The sequence below is a fragment of the Mus pahari genome, chromosome 8 (genome assembly GCF_900095145.1).
Source record: "Mus pahari chromosome 8, PAHARI_EIJ_v1.1, whole genome shotgun sequence".
NCBI classification, from domain to species: Eukaryota; Metazoa; Chordata; class Mammalia; order Rodentia; family Muridae; genus Mus; species Mus pahari.
The window spans coordinates 18,190,574-18,208,073 of NC_034597.1; the positions used below are offsets into that span (position 1 = coordinate 18,190,574).

General features: G+C 45.1%; 1 protein-coding gene and 1 pseudogene across 1 annotated transcript in view; one reads left to right on the plus strand and one right to left on the minus strand.

Moving 5' to 3' along the window:
- Positions 1-2,295, minus strand: part of Appl1 (adaptor protein, phosphotyrosine interacting with PH domain and leucine zipper 1) — a 53,892-nt gene extending 51,597 nt beyond the window's left edge. The window contains exon 1 of the mRNA XM_021203455.1: positions 2,132-2,295. Within this exon, the coding sequence (XP_021059114.1) occupies positions 2,132-2,185 (54 nt within the window). The 5' untranslated portion in view covers positions 2,186-2,295. The remainder of the gene's footprint in view (positions 1-2,131) is intronic.
- A 14,063-nt stretch (positions 2,296-16,358) lies between these two features.
- LOC110325884 lies at positions 16,359-16,840 on the plus strand (annotated as a pseudogene).
- The last annotated feature ends 660 nt before the right edge of the window (positions 16,841-17,500 follow it).

The window sequence follows — 17,500 nt, forward strand, 5'->3', positions numbered from 1 at the left end:
GCTCAGTGGTTAAGAGCACTGACTGCTCTTCCAGAGGTCCTGAGTTCAATTCCCAGCAACCACATGGTGGCTCACAACCATCTGTAATGGGATCTGATACCCTCTACTGGTGTGTCTGAAGAGAGCAACATACATAAATTAAATAAATAAATCCTTAAAAAAAAAAAGACAGGCTACCTGAGGCAAGCTGGCTAGACTAGCTGAATTTGCAAATCCAGGGTTCGGAGTAAGACCATGCGACAGTAAATAGATGAAAAGCAATCAAGGAAGATACATCAATTTTGGGTCTCTATGCACATGAGCACAAATACACAGAGATGCAAACACATAGATACATGTGCAACACATATACACACAAAAAATAAATAAATAAAAACAAAATTGAGGATTTATCTTAGTAGTACAGCTTTGCCTAGCAACTGCAAGGTCCTGGATCCAGCCCTCAGTACCAAAGAAATCAGTTTAAATTTTAAAAAATGGGCTGGAGAGATAAATCAGCGATTATTGACACTGACTGCTCTTCTAGAGAATCTAGGTTCAATTTCCAGCACATCATGGCTCACAATGTCAGTAACTCCAGTTCCAGGGGATTCAACCCCCTCTTCTGACCTCTGTTACACATGCAAATGGAACACCCTAATACTTAAAAACAAATTGTAAATTAAAAGACAACAATAACAACTGAAAATACTTACGGTTCAAGCTTTGTAGTAAGTACTCAGCAGACAGAGGCAGGAGGAAGCTCGCATTTGAGGCTAGTCTGAGCTACAGAGTGAGACTGACTCAAGTTGTAAACTACCTATACTGAAAATCCAGGACTATCTCTACAGCGAAAATCATAGATAGAGCACTGTGTGACCCATTCTCTTTATAGTCTTTTGGGGCTATAAAAAGTCAGTTGAGTAAAAGAAGTTCAGACAGCATACTGAGTCTTAATTTTAAAAAAAGAAAAATGATAAAATCCTTCTGACCAATACAACCACAAAATTGTAGCAAATCATCTGAAATAAATATATATTAGGACTTTACACTGAAAAAGTCATTACACACAATTTAAACTACGAGATAAACCAAAATGTGGCTTTCTCTTTCTCACATTATCTGATAAGAATACATTACCTCCTAGCAACTGGCCTATAAAGATTGCCTTCAGAGAAAAGAATAAATCAATTCTACAATCAGAGCGCAATTCCAACTTTGAAACCAAAATTGGCACTAAATCCATGGCAAAAGTGCCATCCAGGAAAACAAGCGCTAGCTCTTCTCTTTTCCTCTTTTTGGTTGGAGGGGCACATATTAAACTACAAATGCCTACGAAGTATGTATTTCTCAGCAAGTAATATTTCTAAAAATCTACCTGCCATATTGTTTTATATCCCTTACTATACAGAAAGGCTGACATAATGATGAAGTTTACACAAGTTAGAGGCTCCAACACCTTTTAAAACACAACTGATGTCATTAAGTACTGAAAAAGAAATCCAACGAACCGTTTTATTTTTCCCAAACTGTCTTCAGCCGGAGCAACCACACCAGCATCATCCCAAACGCACAAAAACAGGGCTTTCATTTTGATGAGTTTATTCGGGCCATTCTGCTACCCAAAGCTCAACCTCCTCGAAGCAGCAGCGTAGGCGCCTTCCGTCACCCGCAGTGCACAGCTCAAGTGACAGCCACCAGCCTGAGACTCGGGCACGGACACACGACGGGGAGCAAGGCACGCACTCCTGCTTCCACCGGCGTTGCACACTCCGCCTCGCAGACCCTTCCTAAGAAAACTAGCCACTGCCGTCCCCCCGAAAGCCGGGCCTCCTCCGAAAACGCCACCAACAGGACTTATCTCACATCCTATCATCGCGATAAAAACAGCACCTCCCGTGAAATGCAAAGGCGACTCGGCGCGGACTCAAACGCCAGGCCCCACGGGAGACCGCGGCGGCCGCTCGGTCTCCGGCCCGCCCGTGGCCCAGCCGCGCGAGTACGCGCGTGCCTCCAGCCCGGCCCGGGAGTGTAGGGCGCGGCCCCGGCAGACAGCGACCCCGGGCGGCGGCGCCCACCTGGGCCACGGGCACCTGAGGCTCCAGGCCCGCGCTAGGCCGCGCGCTCTCCTCCGCCGCCGCTCGCGCCTCACCTGCGGACTGTCCTCCAGGGTCTCTTCAATGGGCAGCTTGTCGATCCCCGGCATCGTGGCGAAGGCTGGGCGGCGGCAGGACACTCGGCAGCCGCCCACAGCTCCGCGCGCGGCCCCGCCTGCAGCAGCTGACCCGGTCCGCCCTCTCGCAGGCGCCGCCGCCCCAGCCCAGAGCTCAGCGGCCGCCGCGAGGGAAATCCCGCCCCCCTAGGCCCACTAGCCCCGCCTCCAGCTCACCCATTGGCTCGCCGCGACGTCTGTCACCGCTACAGGGAATTCCTCCCTGACCGCGGGTTCTCTACAGAGCAGTGGCCGCGCTGTGTGGGAACGGCGACCTCCGTCGTCGGGCGCGCGTAGTTGAGGACGTAGGGGCGACTGTCTGAGTCACGCTGGCCCACTTTCTAACCTGAGCCTGGAGTGAAGACCGCCCGAGGAGACCCGAGGCAGTTTTACTTCTGCACCATATTTTGTCAGCAACCAAAGGAAAAAAAATCCCTACACCTGGTGTCATAACCTTCCCAACCCTGCTCCAAGTTTTCAATCTTAACTCCCGTCGAGAGCTGCTAACTCACAAATCTGTGGAATCCGAAGTTGTGTCATTAACGGAGTTTACAGTTAACTTGGTGTAACCGTGTTTTTTTTTCCTGGACACCTGGCTATCAGCATCAGTTTAAAACCCTTGATTTTGTTGACAAATCATTAGTTCTTACCTCGCCTTGAAGTTTGTCATTGCTGAAAATACGACCACTACATCTCTTGTATATCGCAAAGGAAAACCTTTTTAAAATAAAAAATTTAAAGATACATTTACCTCTGTCATTAAAGGGCTTCTCTCGCGAACCGATTGCCATTTCTGTTTCACCAAAAAGGTTTGGCAGGACTCAAAGAGCTTCTCTGGTCTCCTTGACTGGAGAGTGACGCTCACACAGTTGGAGATTTGACCTGTAAGAACAAGGACACTGTTTTGTTTTGTTGTGCTTTATGAATTCAGCCTTGAATCACCCTTGTCTCCAACTTCTCACGTTCTTTATTTCTCTGAAGTGTTGTACAAAGAGTTTATCAATACACAGAAATGACAAAATCATTAATACCTCCCAAAAAATCTCCCCATTAACACACTGGTCCATTCCACTGTCGTTCAAAAGGTGTGGTATGCTAAGATAAGAGTATTAGCTTGCTGGTTCTCCAGCTGCTTTGACCCAAATCCAGACACTGGAGCAAAGCCAAATATGGTAATGAAGATGAAGTTGTATGTTTACCAGATTTTTTCCCATGATCGCTTGAAAGATAGAAATTTTGTTTCATAAGTTTTATGGTAGACTACAATTATAGTACCACAAATCTTCAGTGATATATGGTCCTTTTATGTGAATTCGTCCCTTAGATTCTCTATCAAATAGTCACCCTACTGAAAAGATCTTTTTGAAGAAAGATGGTTTGGAGCCAATTCTTCCACTGTATGAAAGGTTCCCACTTGTATTATGGGTATTTTATTCTTTTGTTTTGTTTGTTTTGTTTTTTGTTGTTGTTTTGTTTTTTTTGAGACAGGGTTTCTCTGTATAGCCCTGGCTGTCCTGGAACTCACTCTGTAGACCAGGCTGGCCTCAAACTCAGAAATCCACCTGCTTCTGTCTCCAAAGTTCTGGAATTAAAGGCATGTGCCACCACTGTCCTGTGGGTATTTTATTCTTGATATTTCTTTCTTGCTCAGCTACTACAAGCACAATGCACCTGGCTGTAAAAAGGCAAAACTTTCAAGTAAGGTGTGTTGACACATGTCCATATTCCCAGCATTCAGGAGGCAGAGGTTCAAGGATTCTTGCAAGCTGAAAGTTTGGTCTAGAAGACCAGCCAGGACTACACAGAGAGATAGACCAGGACTACACTACACAGGGAGACCAGGACTACACAGGGAGACCAGGACTACACAGGGAGACCAGGACTACACAGGGAGACCAGGACTACACAGGGAGACCAGGACTACACTACACAGGGAGACCAGGACTACACAGGGAGACAGACACAGTGACCCTGTGCCAGAAAGAGATAGGGAAAGGGGGATAGAGAAGAAAGAAAAGAAAGAAAGCTTTCAAGACAATGACCTTCTTGATTCACCTGTAATTTGTAAAAGGAAAGAAAAAGGAGGATAAAGATAATTGACAATAATTAGGAATGATAATTAGCAAAGAATGAGAAACACACTGGTGGTGGTATAACTAGAGGAATTAACCAGCAGCTTGGTCAACCCAAAAGGGAGGAGGAAAAAAAGAGAGAGAGAGAGAGAGAGAGAGAGAGAGAGAGAGAGAGAGAGAGAGAGAGAGATTCTATTTATCATCTGAATTATCTGGGTGTGATAATATGAAATTAACTAATTCTCTTTGCTGTAAGTCATTCTCAACTGTTCTGTAGAGTGGCCTCAAGATGCTCTTATCTTAAAGGGGCAAGAAATTCTCACCAAGCCTAGCAGGGTATAAAATAAAATGAGTTACCTTAGGAACTAGTTCAGTGCTGGGAGAGATGGCTCAGTGCTTAAGAGCACTGGCTAGTTTTCCAGAGGTCCTGAGTTCAATTCCCAGCAACCACATGGTGGCTCACACCCATCTATACTGCTATAGGATGCCGTCTTCTGGCACACAGATGTACGTACAGCACTCATACATAAAATAATTTTTTTAAAAAGTAATTTGATCAGATTATAAAATTATAAAAATAGAAAAGCGAAGTGCCCATAACTTCGACTGAATACACTGCTCCTCCAAATGCATACTTTCACCTATTATTTAAAAACAGCTCTAAGGCTGAAGAATTCATATTTTCTTTTGATAACCAAAAAGTTAGTGAGATTTTTGCTTTGTTTAGTTTTGCAGAGGGCGGGGGGAGGAGTTGTTTTATTTCCGAGACAGTCTCTTATAGCCCAAGCTGGCTTTGAACTTTCTATGTAACAAAGGATGAACTTGAACTTCTGACCCCCTGCCTTCATCCCCTGAGTGCTGAGACAGCAAGATCTGCCAGCATGCCTGATTTTAGGTGGTGCTGGAGATGAAGCTCAGGACTTCACGCATAATTGGAAGCTTGAGGCGGCTGGTTATTTTTATGGAAAGCAAATCAGGATTAAGCAGCACCCGTCAAAGAATTCTTAGCGATATTTTACACATATACTTTATTGAGACGTTTCACACATGCACTTTACAACAAAAAGACATACAATCTCATTAATAGACTTGTTAATTACTAGTCTGAAATTATATTTGGTCTTCTTATAATTAGGTTTTTACATGACATTCCTTGAAGTCTGTAGTTTATAATAGGGAAGAATTTAACAACTCAAAAGACTCTGGGACTTTAAAATATTATCCCTCTAGGGGCTGAAGAGATGTCTCGGGAGTTAGGATCACTGGCAGCTCTTCCAGAGGACCTGGGTTCAATTCCCAGCACCCACATGGTGGCTCACAACTGTCTGTAACTCTATTTCCAGAGGATCCAACACCCTCTTCTTGCCTCCATGAACGCTACAAACACATGAAACACAGATGTGCATTCAGGCACACACACATATACATAAAATAAAATTTAAAAAAAACAATTATTTAAACCAGGTATGGTAGCCCACACCTCTAATCCCAACACTCAGGAGGCAGAGGCAGGTTGTTGACTGAGTTCAAGGACAGTCTGGTCTACAAGGCAAGTTCCAGGACAGCCAAGGCTAGTATACAGAGAAACCCTGTCGCAAAAAACAAATAACAACAACAACAACAAAATATATCCCTCTAGGTTAATGGTTTTCAAATGTAAGCACAGCACATATAAAAACCCATCTGAAAGATTGTTAGTAGACAATCTCCTAACCCTGATAGGAACTTCTGCCGTAGTACAGAGTGGACCTGAGAACCTATGTCAGAAAACCTCTGTGAATGACAAGATAAGAGAATAATCTTTTCTTCCCCCAAATAACCTTGTACTTTAGAAGTTATCCAGTTAGCACTAGGGTTATAACTCAGTGGCAGAGAGTGTCTCTAGCATGCGCAAAGCCTTGGGTTCAGTCCCCAGCACAACATTTAAAAAACAGTAGTACAAACAGAAGAGTAATTCCCAGTGGCCAGAATGGTGAAAGGATCTCAATTCTGGGATCTTCTTGAAAGGCAGGAAACTGTCTATATGCAAATAGCCTCTCAAAGACTCCATCCATCTGAAATTTGGAGGGATTAATGAGCCTTTTAGAAATATAATGTATAAGCTAGGCATAGTGGCACACACCTGTAATTCCAGTGCAAAAAAAAAAAAAAAAAAACCAGACATGCACACACACACTCACAAAATACTTTTGAGTGTCACAGTAGTGGGACTTACAGATTGTTGGTTAGCTGTACAAAAGGCTGAAGTTGTAGCTCAGTGGGTAGAATGCTTGCTTAGCATACATGAAGTCCTGAGCTTCATCTCTAGTACCACATAAAATAAGGCAATGTGCTCCCCTACCCATTCTCCCTCTCTGCCCAGAGGCTGGTGGCCACCAACCTAAGGGGAGAAAGGAAGCAGAAGTGGAGACCAGGGCTCTTTCGGGTGATCGTGAATAAGTACAGAATGACCTCCAGAGATGAGTCTACTTCATTGTTTCAGGGATAGGTTAGGTACGGGCTTTTTTAGGGGTACAATAGAAAGGACTAATTGGTCACATTGTGCCATGTCATCAAGCAAGCAGGAAGAGCACCTAATAATGATGTGGGCCAGAAGCCAGAGTGCGACATGTGTGGTAAGGTATGTAGTCTTGAAGAGAGCTCTCTGTACAAGGTCCCTTTTCAGACAAGGCCAGCCGCCTGTGTTCAGGGACACTCTCCAGACAAAGACAGGCAGAGACAGGGAATCCCCACTGTGAAACAGAGTCCCCCATTTTGTGCCAAGTTCAAAAAGCCATCCAGACATGGGGGACTGCTACCTTAATAGCGAGGTTCCCCAACAAGGCATGGTGGCAGATCTTTAACATACAGCTGAGATGAACCAAATTCAAGAAATGGATATATGAATTAGTAATTTGGAAGCTCAAATCATGCCACCTGGTTTTAAAGAACCACCTGCCTTTTAAGAAGAGTATTAATTCGTTTCTTTGCTCAGACCAAGAACTTTGGTGTGGATTTCTTTTAGGGAGGGTGGGAAAGAGCCTGGATTATGAGCTCTTGGTTAGGTGTGATGGAGTCCACCTATCTCTTTTGGAATCCTGTCTCCAGCACATAGTGACTCTGTGACTTCAGCTGTTATGATCATAAAAAGAGAAAGGGTATTAATATATGTTCTATGGGGGTATGGTGAGGTGTGGAGGAAGGGGGTGCCTTGGTGGGCCCATGCCAAGGCATCCCTTCCCCCTGAGAGACCAGCCACATGATGGTGTAGTATAGAATACAGTTTATTCAGGGCATAGGGAGGGGAGTTAAGAGGGTAGTAGAGCCAGAGAAAGGTAGAAAGAAGGAAAGAATAGAGAAGTAGAGGCCGGCCATGACCACGTGGAGGCGGTGGTGAAGGGAATGGGGAAAGGGGGAGCAAGAGGCAAGAGTATGAGAGTAAGAGAGGCAAGAGATAAAGGAAGCAGCCCCTTTTATAGTGGGCCAGGCCTACCTGGCTATTGCCAGGTAACTGTGGGGGTGGAGTCCAGACAGAATACCAACATTTACCCCATTATGATTTAGTAAAAAAAGAAAAAATTAGAAAGAGGTGATGGTGAAGCAGGAATAGGGTCGTCATGATGTCCAGCTGCTTCATGCTGACACGAGGGTGATGTGTCACTAGGGAACTTAGAGGAATGGGTATGGGGAGTGTTCGTCCCATCTTAGGAGAGTTGGCTGTTTCCTTGCTGTCCAGGGTCTGTGGAGCCATCTGAGGATAGGTGAGAAGGAACAGGTCCAGTAGAAAGGATCTGTGAGGAGATGAGGGCATCTGAAAGTTGCTTCTCTGGAGCTGTCCTGGGTGTAGTGAGAGCCTGGACTTGACAAGATGCTGAAACACATTATTATTATAGGTAGAGAATAAGAGTAAGTACGTTTGGGAGCAACAAAAAAATTTTTCTTAAGATGTACAATTGCAACCCAGAGGAATCCCACCCTTTGGAATAAGGTAGCAAGTGGTAATTTAGGCAGAAATACTTATCTAGATGGAGGCTATTTGGTCCATGAGAGGTAGCTGAGTGTGTTTCCTGTAGCTTATAAGTTTATAAAAGAGATAACATGAGTTAGCAATATGAACAGTCTTTAAGATGAGCCCTTTGTGGAGCAGAAGGAACAAGTTTAAAAATTTGGATCATATAGTGGAATGTTTCATTAGAGTTAAGACCTCGAATAATGTTAGAACAGTGGCATAGCAAGAAGAGGAAATATAAAGCATTTGATTAATGGAAACACTTTAGGTAAGGAGATAACAGATTGCATCTGTGAAAGCTTTTCCTAGCTGCTGTCTTAGCTGTCAAAGTAGTCAGAAGTCTGGGGAATAAACAATAATTTAGCAGTTATATTACTTTAAAAAAAAAAAAAACTGCCACTAGCCAACAGTTCTCTGTGGTCTCCATGGTCTCCATGGACTCCATGGCAACCTGGGCAAAGTCAGTGTGGCTTCAAGCACAGAAGATGCAGCAGGGCGTTTTCTCTGTGGAATCAATACATGTGACATGAGAAATGACTTACCTTTATTTTAGTCATTTGACTCAGAGTATCCGGTTTTGTCCACTGCGTATTTCAGTGATTATCACAATCCAGGCAGCATCCTGTAGCATTGTCCACATCTTCTGAGACCTCATGGGAGAAACTGTTAAAGGCTTTTGGGAATTCTGTCATAAACTTAATAACTAACAAACTTCTGACAGGATTGAGCGCTATAGATTGGTTATAACTGAATAGAATTTAATGACAGCAGTAAAAATCATATTAAAACAGGATAGGAATGAAAACCTTAGGTAACTTTGAAAGGTTGTGAAGGTAGAGAAAGTATATTTTTGTATTAGCAAAGAAATGTTCAAGCAGGGCGTGGTGGCACATGCCTTTAATCCCAGCACTCAGGAGGCAGAGGCAGGCAGATTTCTGAGTTCGAGGCCAGTCTGGTCTACAGAGTGAGTTTCAGGACAGCCAGGACTATACAGAGAAACCCTGTCTCTAAAAACCAAAATAGAAGGAGGAGGAGGAGGAGGAGGTTAGGACTGGAATAAGAAAACTGACAGCAGTGGCATAAAATCGTGGTGACAGAGCTTGTCCTGTGACAAAAACTGAGCATGCACGTTGTGAGAACAGGCCAAGGAAGTGGGAACATGGATAGGTAAGTGCTTGGGCTGTAGCTGCTCAGCGCCTCCAATGGACTTGTAGCCCCCAGGAGCAGTGTGTCGGGGCAGAACAGTGCTATGGGCCAGCCTCTGGCACGAGGGTCTGCACCTCTGTGGGGCGAGACTTCCTACCAGCAGTCAGAAGTAGAGGCCCAGAGTCCTCTGTGGGCAGGGAAAAGTAAGGGCATGAGGAGGGGAGTTAAGAGGGAAATAGAGGCAGAAAAAGACAGAGAGAGGAGAGAGGAGAGAAGTAGAGGCCGGCCATGACCACACGGAGGGAGGGGAGGGAAAGGGGAAAGGGGAAGCAAGGGGCAAGAATATGAGAGTAAGAGAGGCAAGAGAGAGAAGGGAGGGGGGAAGTCGTCCCTTTTATAGTGGGCCAGGCCTACCTGGCTGTTGCCAGGTAACTGTGGAGGTGGAGTCCAGACAGAATACCATCATTAGCCAAATTACTTCTCTGGGTCTTTACTCTGTCATCTGAGAAATGAGGCTTGATAAAGGAAAGCTACATTGTAGAATTGCTAAAATAACCAATGAGCTCTAAGTAGTACCTAGCATAATAAACAGCCAGTAAAAAAGACACCTATCCTTTTCAGTATCCACTGTTAAGTTTTAAAATGCTTTGTTTTTACTAAAGCTTGCATTTTCTACACTTTTCCTTTATCATATCCAAAAACACCTATGTGTTCTGAATCAGAAGACTGTACTATTATCTTAGGGAATTCCAAAACCATTTTAAACAAAACTACTAGTGCCTTCACTGTTAGCATTTGTTCAGGCTCCACCTCACAGTTACCTGGCAACAGGGGCTTTTTTTGTCTCCTCCTCTCTCTTGCTCCCTTGCTATCTTGCTCTCTTCCCCTCTTCCCTCTCTGTCCCTTCTCTCCCCATTCCCTTCACACCCCTCTCCACAGGATCATGGCTGGCCGCTTCTCTCTCTGTCTCTGTCTCTGTCTCTGTCTCTGTCTCTGTCTCTGTCTCTGTCTCTCTGTCTCTGTCTCTGTCTCTGTCTCTGTCTCTGTCTCTGTCTCTGTCTCTCTCTCTCTCTCTCTCTCTCCCTTTCTCTGTCTCTACTACTACTCACTCCACTCCCCTTCCCCATGCCCCTGTTTCTTTTCTTTGGTTGTTTTGGGGTCATTCTTTTTTTTTTTTTCCCCTGACAGGGACTCACAGCCCAGGTTGACCTCAAGCTCCCTTTGTAGCCCAAGTTAGCCTTGACTTCTGATCCTTTCACCTCTATGTGCACAGAGCTGAGATTACAGTATACCACCACCCTTGGTTTTCTTAAGTCCACCTTAGTCCATTTTCTCTTGGTATAACTCAGTGCCATGGATTAATCTGTAAAGCAGAAAGATTTGTTTGGTTCATGGAAGACTAAGATGTTCAACACTGCCCAACCACGGCCGAGAGGTCCTTCTTGCCACTTGAGGCCCTGCATAGAGTGCCGTGGCAGCCCAGAATTCATAGTGAGGCAGAACATCCTAGCTTACGTCTCTGTTCCCCATTTTATAAAGCCAGAGTCCTATTGACTTTATGCTTCACCTTTATGGCCTCATTTAATATATCAGGATCTCATTATCAGATACCATAGTTAAATAATTTTCTTTCTCTCCTCTCCTTTCCCTTGTCCTCCTCCTCCTCCTCTTCTTCCCCATTTCCAATCTATGTGCGTATGTTATGTGCATGTGTATGCATTGGAGTGAATGGCTGCCCTTACTCATGAATGCTCATATAGAAGCCAAAGGTCCAATCAGTACCTGTCTCCTGTTCTCCACCTTACTTTTTGAGATGAAGTCTCTCACTGAATCCAAAGCTTGCTATTTTGGCTAATCTAGCTAGCCTGTTTCTTCCCCACCCCACCAGTATGGTTACAAATGGAAAATAGCAGTCCTATCTTTTGTGCGGGTGCTGGGTATCCAAAGCCAGGTCCTCTTTCTTGCAGAACAGGAACTTTACCTGCTGAGCTGCCTCCCCAGCCCTTCCCTTTCTTAATACCTCACAGTGGGGATTAAATTTCGACAGGAGTTTTGGTTAGAACATTCAAACCACAGCATTTGTATTTTGATATTCCAGAGGAAGGGTGTACCAGCAAGCAAAACGACCACTGTAATGACTGGCTGATGTTTTATTTGTTTATGGGAAAGGTTTACCTCAAAGTTTAAAAAGATGCATGGCAGAGAATGGGAGAATTCATCAGCTGCAACACTTAGGAGATCAGACCCTGCACCTCGCCTGGGCAACAGGGTAGAGCTGGCCCTGGTTGCCTGGGTTTCAGGTAAGCCAATCCCAAGGGCAGGCGATCAGACTCTTGCCCCTTGCTGGCTTCAGCATTGGATAGGCCGGCCACAGCAGGGCAGGAGAGCTGCCTAGGAGGTGTGGGTGCAGGAGAGCTGGCAAGCTGCCAGCTCAGATGCCTCTCAGGCCCAGATCTAGGACTTTGAATTGACGCACCCCAGCATCTACGTCACTGGTGAACTGCTGGAGTGCATGAAGGGGCCAAGCCCAAGCCTTCAGGCTCAAAACTGCAGGCTCTCCATGACACAGGTTATCAACAGGATATCCGAGAAGAGTCTCAGTGAGGTTCCTGTATTGATAGTGTAGCAGAAGCCAGAGGCCTCCGAAACACAGGAATGACTCACTGCAATGAACACTTACAAGCAAAGAAAACTGGACGAAAGGGTACACTGTGGGACATACTGTTGGCGGGGAAGTTGCAAGAGTAGCAGGGAAGGCTGGTATGAGGGGAGGAGGAGATGAGTGGGATTGGGGTGCATGATGTGAAATTCACAAAGAATCAATGAAAAGGTTTTAAAAAAAAAAAGAATTCATGGCCTTTGTGATACATTTTATGATACTTTTTATGATACCTTTTATGGCATCTTTTATGATACTTTTTATGCTATGTTTACCAGCATCAGAGCTCTAGAAGACTGGGAGAAAGGGGAAAAGGTTACTATCAGAGAAGTCAGTATATCCAATAAGTGTTTCACAGCTGTAGACCTCTTAACTTTTACAGAACACTGAGCAAGGCTTAAAAACAAAAGTGTAATTGAGAATTGACTAAGCCACAACTTTTATCACGCAAGTCTATGGGGCTCCTCTCGCATGGGCTGGTGCAACCATCCTCTGCTACCAGTTGTCAGGAAGCAGGCACGGGGGTGGGGTGGGGGAGATAATAAAGGGGGTGGGAGAGAACCCGGGTCCGGCCAGAGTTCCCATGCTCTGGGCGGGCAGACATGGGGGACTGCCACGTGCTCTCTACGCTGCCCGGGTGGGCATCTGGCTATGGGAAGCCATGGAACCCCATGTCCATGGGGGTAGAGAGGGAGCAATCCAGGGTCTCTGGGCCTCACAGAGGCCAGAGATGACAGGTTCTCAGTCTCGGACATCTGCTGTATGCTGCAGAAGAGCTGAGAATGAAGTGGGGGCCCCAGGGACAGTTCGGTCAGCCCCAGGGTCAAAGGGAGAAGAGAGCCAGAGGAGAGGAAGAGGGCACTAGGTGGTTCCCATGCAGGTGAGAGGCCTTGGTCTGGTCCGTGGTTGGAGCACAGGAAGGCCTTCCAGCGGGAGGTTAGATGGTTAGACTTGGCTTTTTAGAGGAAAGCCCGCCTGCTCTATTGCCGCAACACGGCGAGTCTCGATGAGCAGAGATGGTCCATGGCTTTAGAGTTTTATTGTAGAAAGGCAGAGAGAAAGAGAAAGGTAGAAGAGGAGGGAAAGAAGAAAAGGAGAGGCTGGCTATGGACATGTGGAGAGAGAGGGAAGGGAGGGGGAGACGGAGAGCTAGAGATGAGAATAAGAAAGGTGAGATATTAAGAAAGAGAGGAGGGGGGGCTGGAGAAATGGCTCAGTGTTTAAGAGCACTGACTGCTCTTCTGAAGGTCCTGAGTTCAAATCCCAGCAACCACATGGTGGCTCACAACCATCCATAATGAGATCTGATGCCTCCTTCTGGGTGTCTGAAGACAGCTACAGTGTACTTAGATATAATAATAATAAAATAAATCTTTAAAAAAAAAAAAAGAAAAGAAAGAAAGAAAGAAAGAAAGAAAGAAAGAAAGAAAGAAAGAAAGAAAGAAAGAAAGAAAGGAGGGGCCAAGCAGCTTCTTTTATAGTGGGCTGAGCTACCTTGTTGCCAGGTAACTGTGGGGCGGGACATACCTGGCTATGGTCAGGTAACTGAGGGTGGAGTCCAGACAGAATGCCAGGAGCTTGGTACTATGTCTGCGTGACTGATAGTCACAGGATTATGGAGTTGTGGGCTCCGTGGTGTCAGACTGGGAGCATGTCTGTCTGGGAGCATGGCTCACTGTTCCGTCCCTTGTAGAGAGTCTACTGGGTCTCTGGAGTATGGGTCTCTGGAGTAAGTCTCGCTCTACCAGAAAACAGGCTGCCTTTCATGGTCCCACACAAGTCAATCTCAGAGTTAATGAATATATATATCCTTGCCCAAGCTCTAGGTGGTGGTGTTTAGTTTGAGAATCCAAACTATCTTAGGAAAGGGCTGTCTTCATTCATCAAATATTTATTCCGTAATGAGCAAACCATTAACAATCTCTGCCCTTGTGGAACTATTTAGAAGGTTATAAGGTATGGTGACAAGAAAGACTGCTAAAAAACGAACAAAAAAAGATACTTAGAGTCTATTACATTAGAAACTGCAATGAAAATTGAGCAAGGAAATGAAATGGGAGGCACTGGCAATTTTAAATAGAATTGTTTTTTGTTTTTGTTTTGTTTTGTTTTTCGAGGCAGGGTTTCTCTTGTAGCCCTGCTGTCCTAGAACTCACTTTGTGGACCAGGCTGGCCTCGAACTCAGAAATCTGCCTACCTTTGCCTCCCAAGTGCTGGGATTAAAGGCGTGCACCACAACCGCCCAGCTCTAAATAGGATTGTTAAGTACCCTTCACTGAGAAGGTGACGTCACACCAGAAACTTGAAATCATACGAGTGAGCCATGGGGACAGCTGAAAAAAGAACATTCCAGTAGGAGACTGTGAGTTCAGAAGCCGAAGTGCTGAGGCTGGAGTGGCTTGGCCTGACTCAGGAATAGCACACAGGTCAAGCTAACTGGAAAAGATCAAGGAGAGCAGGCTGAGAAACAGGTAGGAGGGGAAGGAGTCCTCATCCTGTAAATCCTGACACTCTGTGAAGACGGTAGCAGCTTATACCCTGATTTCAAAACAAACCCATTCCAGTAGAAGTTGTAACTTGAAATAAATGAGTGAAATAAATCAAATTGGGGAAACCGGTATCGTTTTAGATAAACTTAATAGTTTGTGATTTATACTTATTTAAAGGTAATTTTTATTTCAATGACTTAGCCAAAAAGACAAAATGAGTGGCTTGCTGGAGTATGGACCTCTGGAAAAGCACAATGCTCTTAACGGCTGGGTCATCTCTCCTACACAGTGCTCTTAATGGCTGAGCCATCTCTCCCAGCCCCCCAATGAACATATTTTAATCAGTTGTTTTTTCTTAAGATACTTCTGCTTCTTAAAGATTTTAGTCATAAACAGGAGTCCTGACTCTAGAAAAGAAGACTTTGCAAATCCTGGAAAGATAAATAAATCTTCAAAAATGTCCATCAATCTATTCATGATCATAGCTATGCCTGTTTTTAATTAATTTTTGAAGCAATTTAAAACTTAAGAAAAAGTTTCAAAGAATCCTATTTCCTCCTTAACCACGTGAGAGCAGTTGCTACCATGGTATTTCATCACTCCTGAGAATTCAGTGTTTTTCCTGCAAAGACTTTCCTCTCTTACCACAACACAAACATCAAATGCAGGAAGTCAACACTGCTACACCACAGCCGTGTAATTATCAAACCCCATGTAGGTTTCATCAACTGCCATTCACCAATCATACATCCAGCATTGCCTTCAATTGGGTATTGCAATCTTATTTGATCAGCAAGAGGCTGACATAGATTTCCCTCCGGTACTACTGACTCAGCATCCTCTAAATCTATCTTTGTGGCCCTGCTCCTCCTGGGTGGCCCCTAGTCTTTGCTGCCCAGGGTGGTTCTGGGCAGCCCTTCCAGGGGCCGCATTCCTTCACACCTACATTTGGGATGATTTTCCTTCTGCAGCTCTAAGTCTGATCGGTCTCCCTCTGAATCCTAGGGATTCTCCCTTCTTCTCTTCCTCTCTCCCCCATCCTAGCCTGCATAAATCTAAGGGTCCCATACCATCTCTCTTTGCCTAACCATTGGCTGCCAACATCTTTATTGATCGGTTAAAAACCAATTGGGGGACAAGGACCTTTGGTGTTTAGACACGCAGATTCCCAATTAAATCAAAGCATTAGAACCAATCCCCAATACTCCTGCCTCAGCTTCTTGGTTGCTAGGAATAGAGGAGTGAACTCTCTCATCATGCTTCATCATATCTGGTGAGGGAGATGCTTTAAACCTTTAAATATCCCATATCCTGTCAACTTTTTTTTAAAATTAATTTCATGTGTGTGAGTGGTTTTTTTAATGTGATTTTTAAGAAGATTTATATATTATAGAGAGAGAGAGAGTTCTGCCTGCATGCATACTTTCAGGCCAGAAGAGGGCACCAGATTTTATTACAGATGGTTGTGAACCACCATGTGGGTGCTGGGAATTGAACACAGGACCTCTGGAAGAGCAGACAGTGTTCTTAACCACTGGGCCATCTCTCCAGCCCATGTGTGAGTATTTTGCCTCTTTGTGTGTAATGTGTACCACAGGTATGTCTGGCGCCTTTGAAGGTCAAAAGAAGGTGTTGGATCCCTCGGAACTGGAGTTAAGGGTGGTTATAAGATGCCATGTGGATACTGGGAACTGAACCCAGGCCCTCTGAGAGCATCAAGTACTCTTAACCACAAAGTCATCTTTCCAACCTGTGTGGGTGGGTGTTTGCATAAGAGTGCAAGTGCCCACCCTTTTCCCTTTCTGCCACTGCCATGCCATCCAGACTGAGGAAGACCAGGAAACTCCGGGGCCACGTGAGCCATGGCCACGGCCGCATCGGTAAGCACCGCAAGCACCCAGGCTGCCGCGGGAATGCTGGAGGCAGGCATCACCTCAGGATCAACTTTGACAAATATCACCCAGGTTACTTTGGGAAAGTTGGTATGAGGCATTACCACCTGAAGAAGAACCAGAGCTTCTGCCCACCTGTCAACCTGGATAAACTGTGGACGTTGGTCAGCGAGCAGACGCGGGTCAATGCAGCAAAAAACAAGACTGGAGTTGCTCCCATCATTGATGTTGTTCGATCAGGCTACTACAAAGTTCTGGGCAAGGGAAAGCTCCCTAAGCAGCCTGTCATCGTGAGAGCCAAATCCTTCAGCAGAAGAGCTGAAGAGAAGATTAAGGGTGTTGGAGGTGCCTGTGTTCTGGTGGCTTAGAAGCCACACGGGACGTTAATTAAATGCTAACATTTTCCACGTGGTCTTTGCATCCTTTTTCGTCTGTGAGTTGGGACTCTGCCTAACATTCTAGGACGATGTGAGGGGTGGGCCCTTGAGAGTCACTCAGCCTGTGGGAATAAATGTAGCCCAACTTTAAAAAAAAAAGAGTGCAAGTGCCCAAGGGTACCAAAGGCGCCAGATCCTCCTGGAGCTGGAGTTGTAAGCAGTTATGAGACAACCAATGTGGGTGTTGGGAATTGAACTAGGGTCCCTCTTTGTAAGAGCAGTATGAATGTTGAGCCAGCTCTCCAGCCCTTTCCATATAATGTTTTAGAAAGGCATTTTGTGCTTTCTAGCAATACAAAACGTCACATGTCTCTTTGCTCTTGCTTCCAGTCCCACAACCGGCCATTTCTCACAGTAAATCCTGATGATTTATAATGAATGGGCAATGGTATTTAGAAGTCAAGATCTGGGCTGTATGCCTGTTCATAGATAATGGATTGATTGTCTGTGTTCCCAGGCACTTTCTTTTTTTTTTTTTTTTTTTTTTTTTTTTTTTTTTTTTTGGTTTTTCGAGACAGGGTTTCTCTGTATAGCCCTGGCTGTCCTGGAACTCACTTTGTAGACCAGGCTGGCCTCGAACTCAGAAATCCACCTGCCTCTGCCTCCCGAGTGCTGGGATTAAAGGC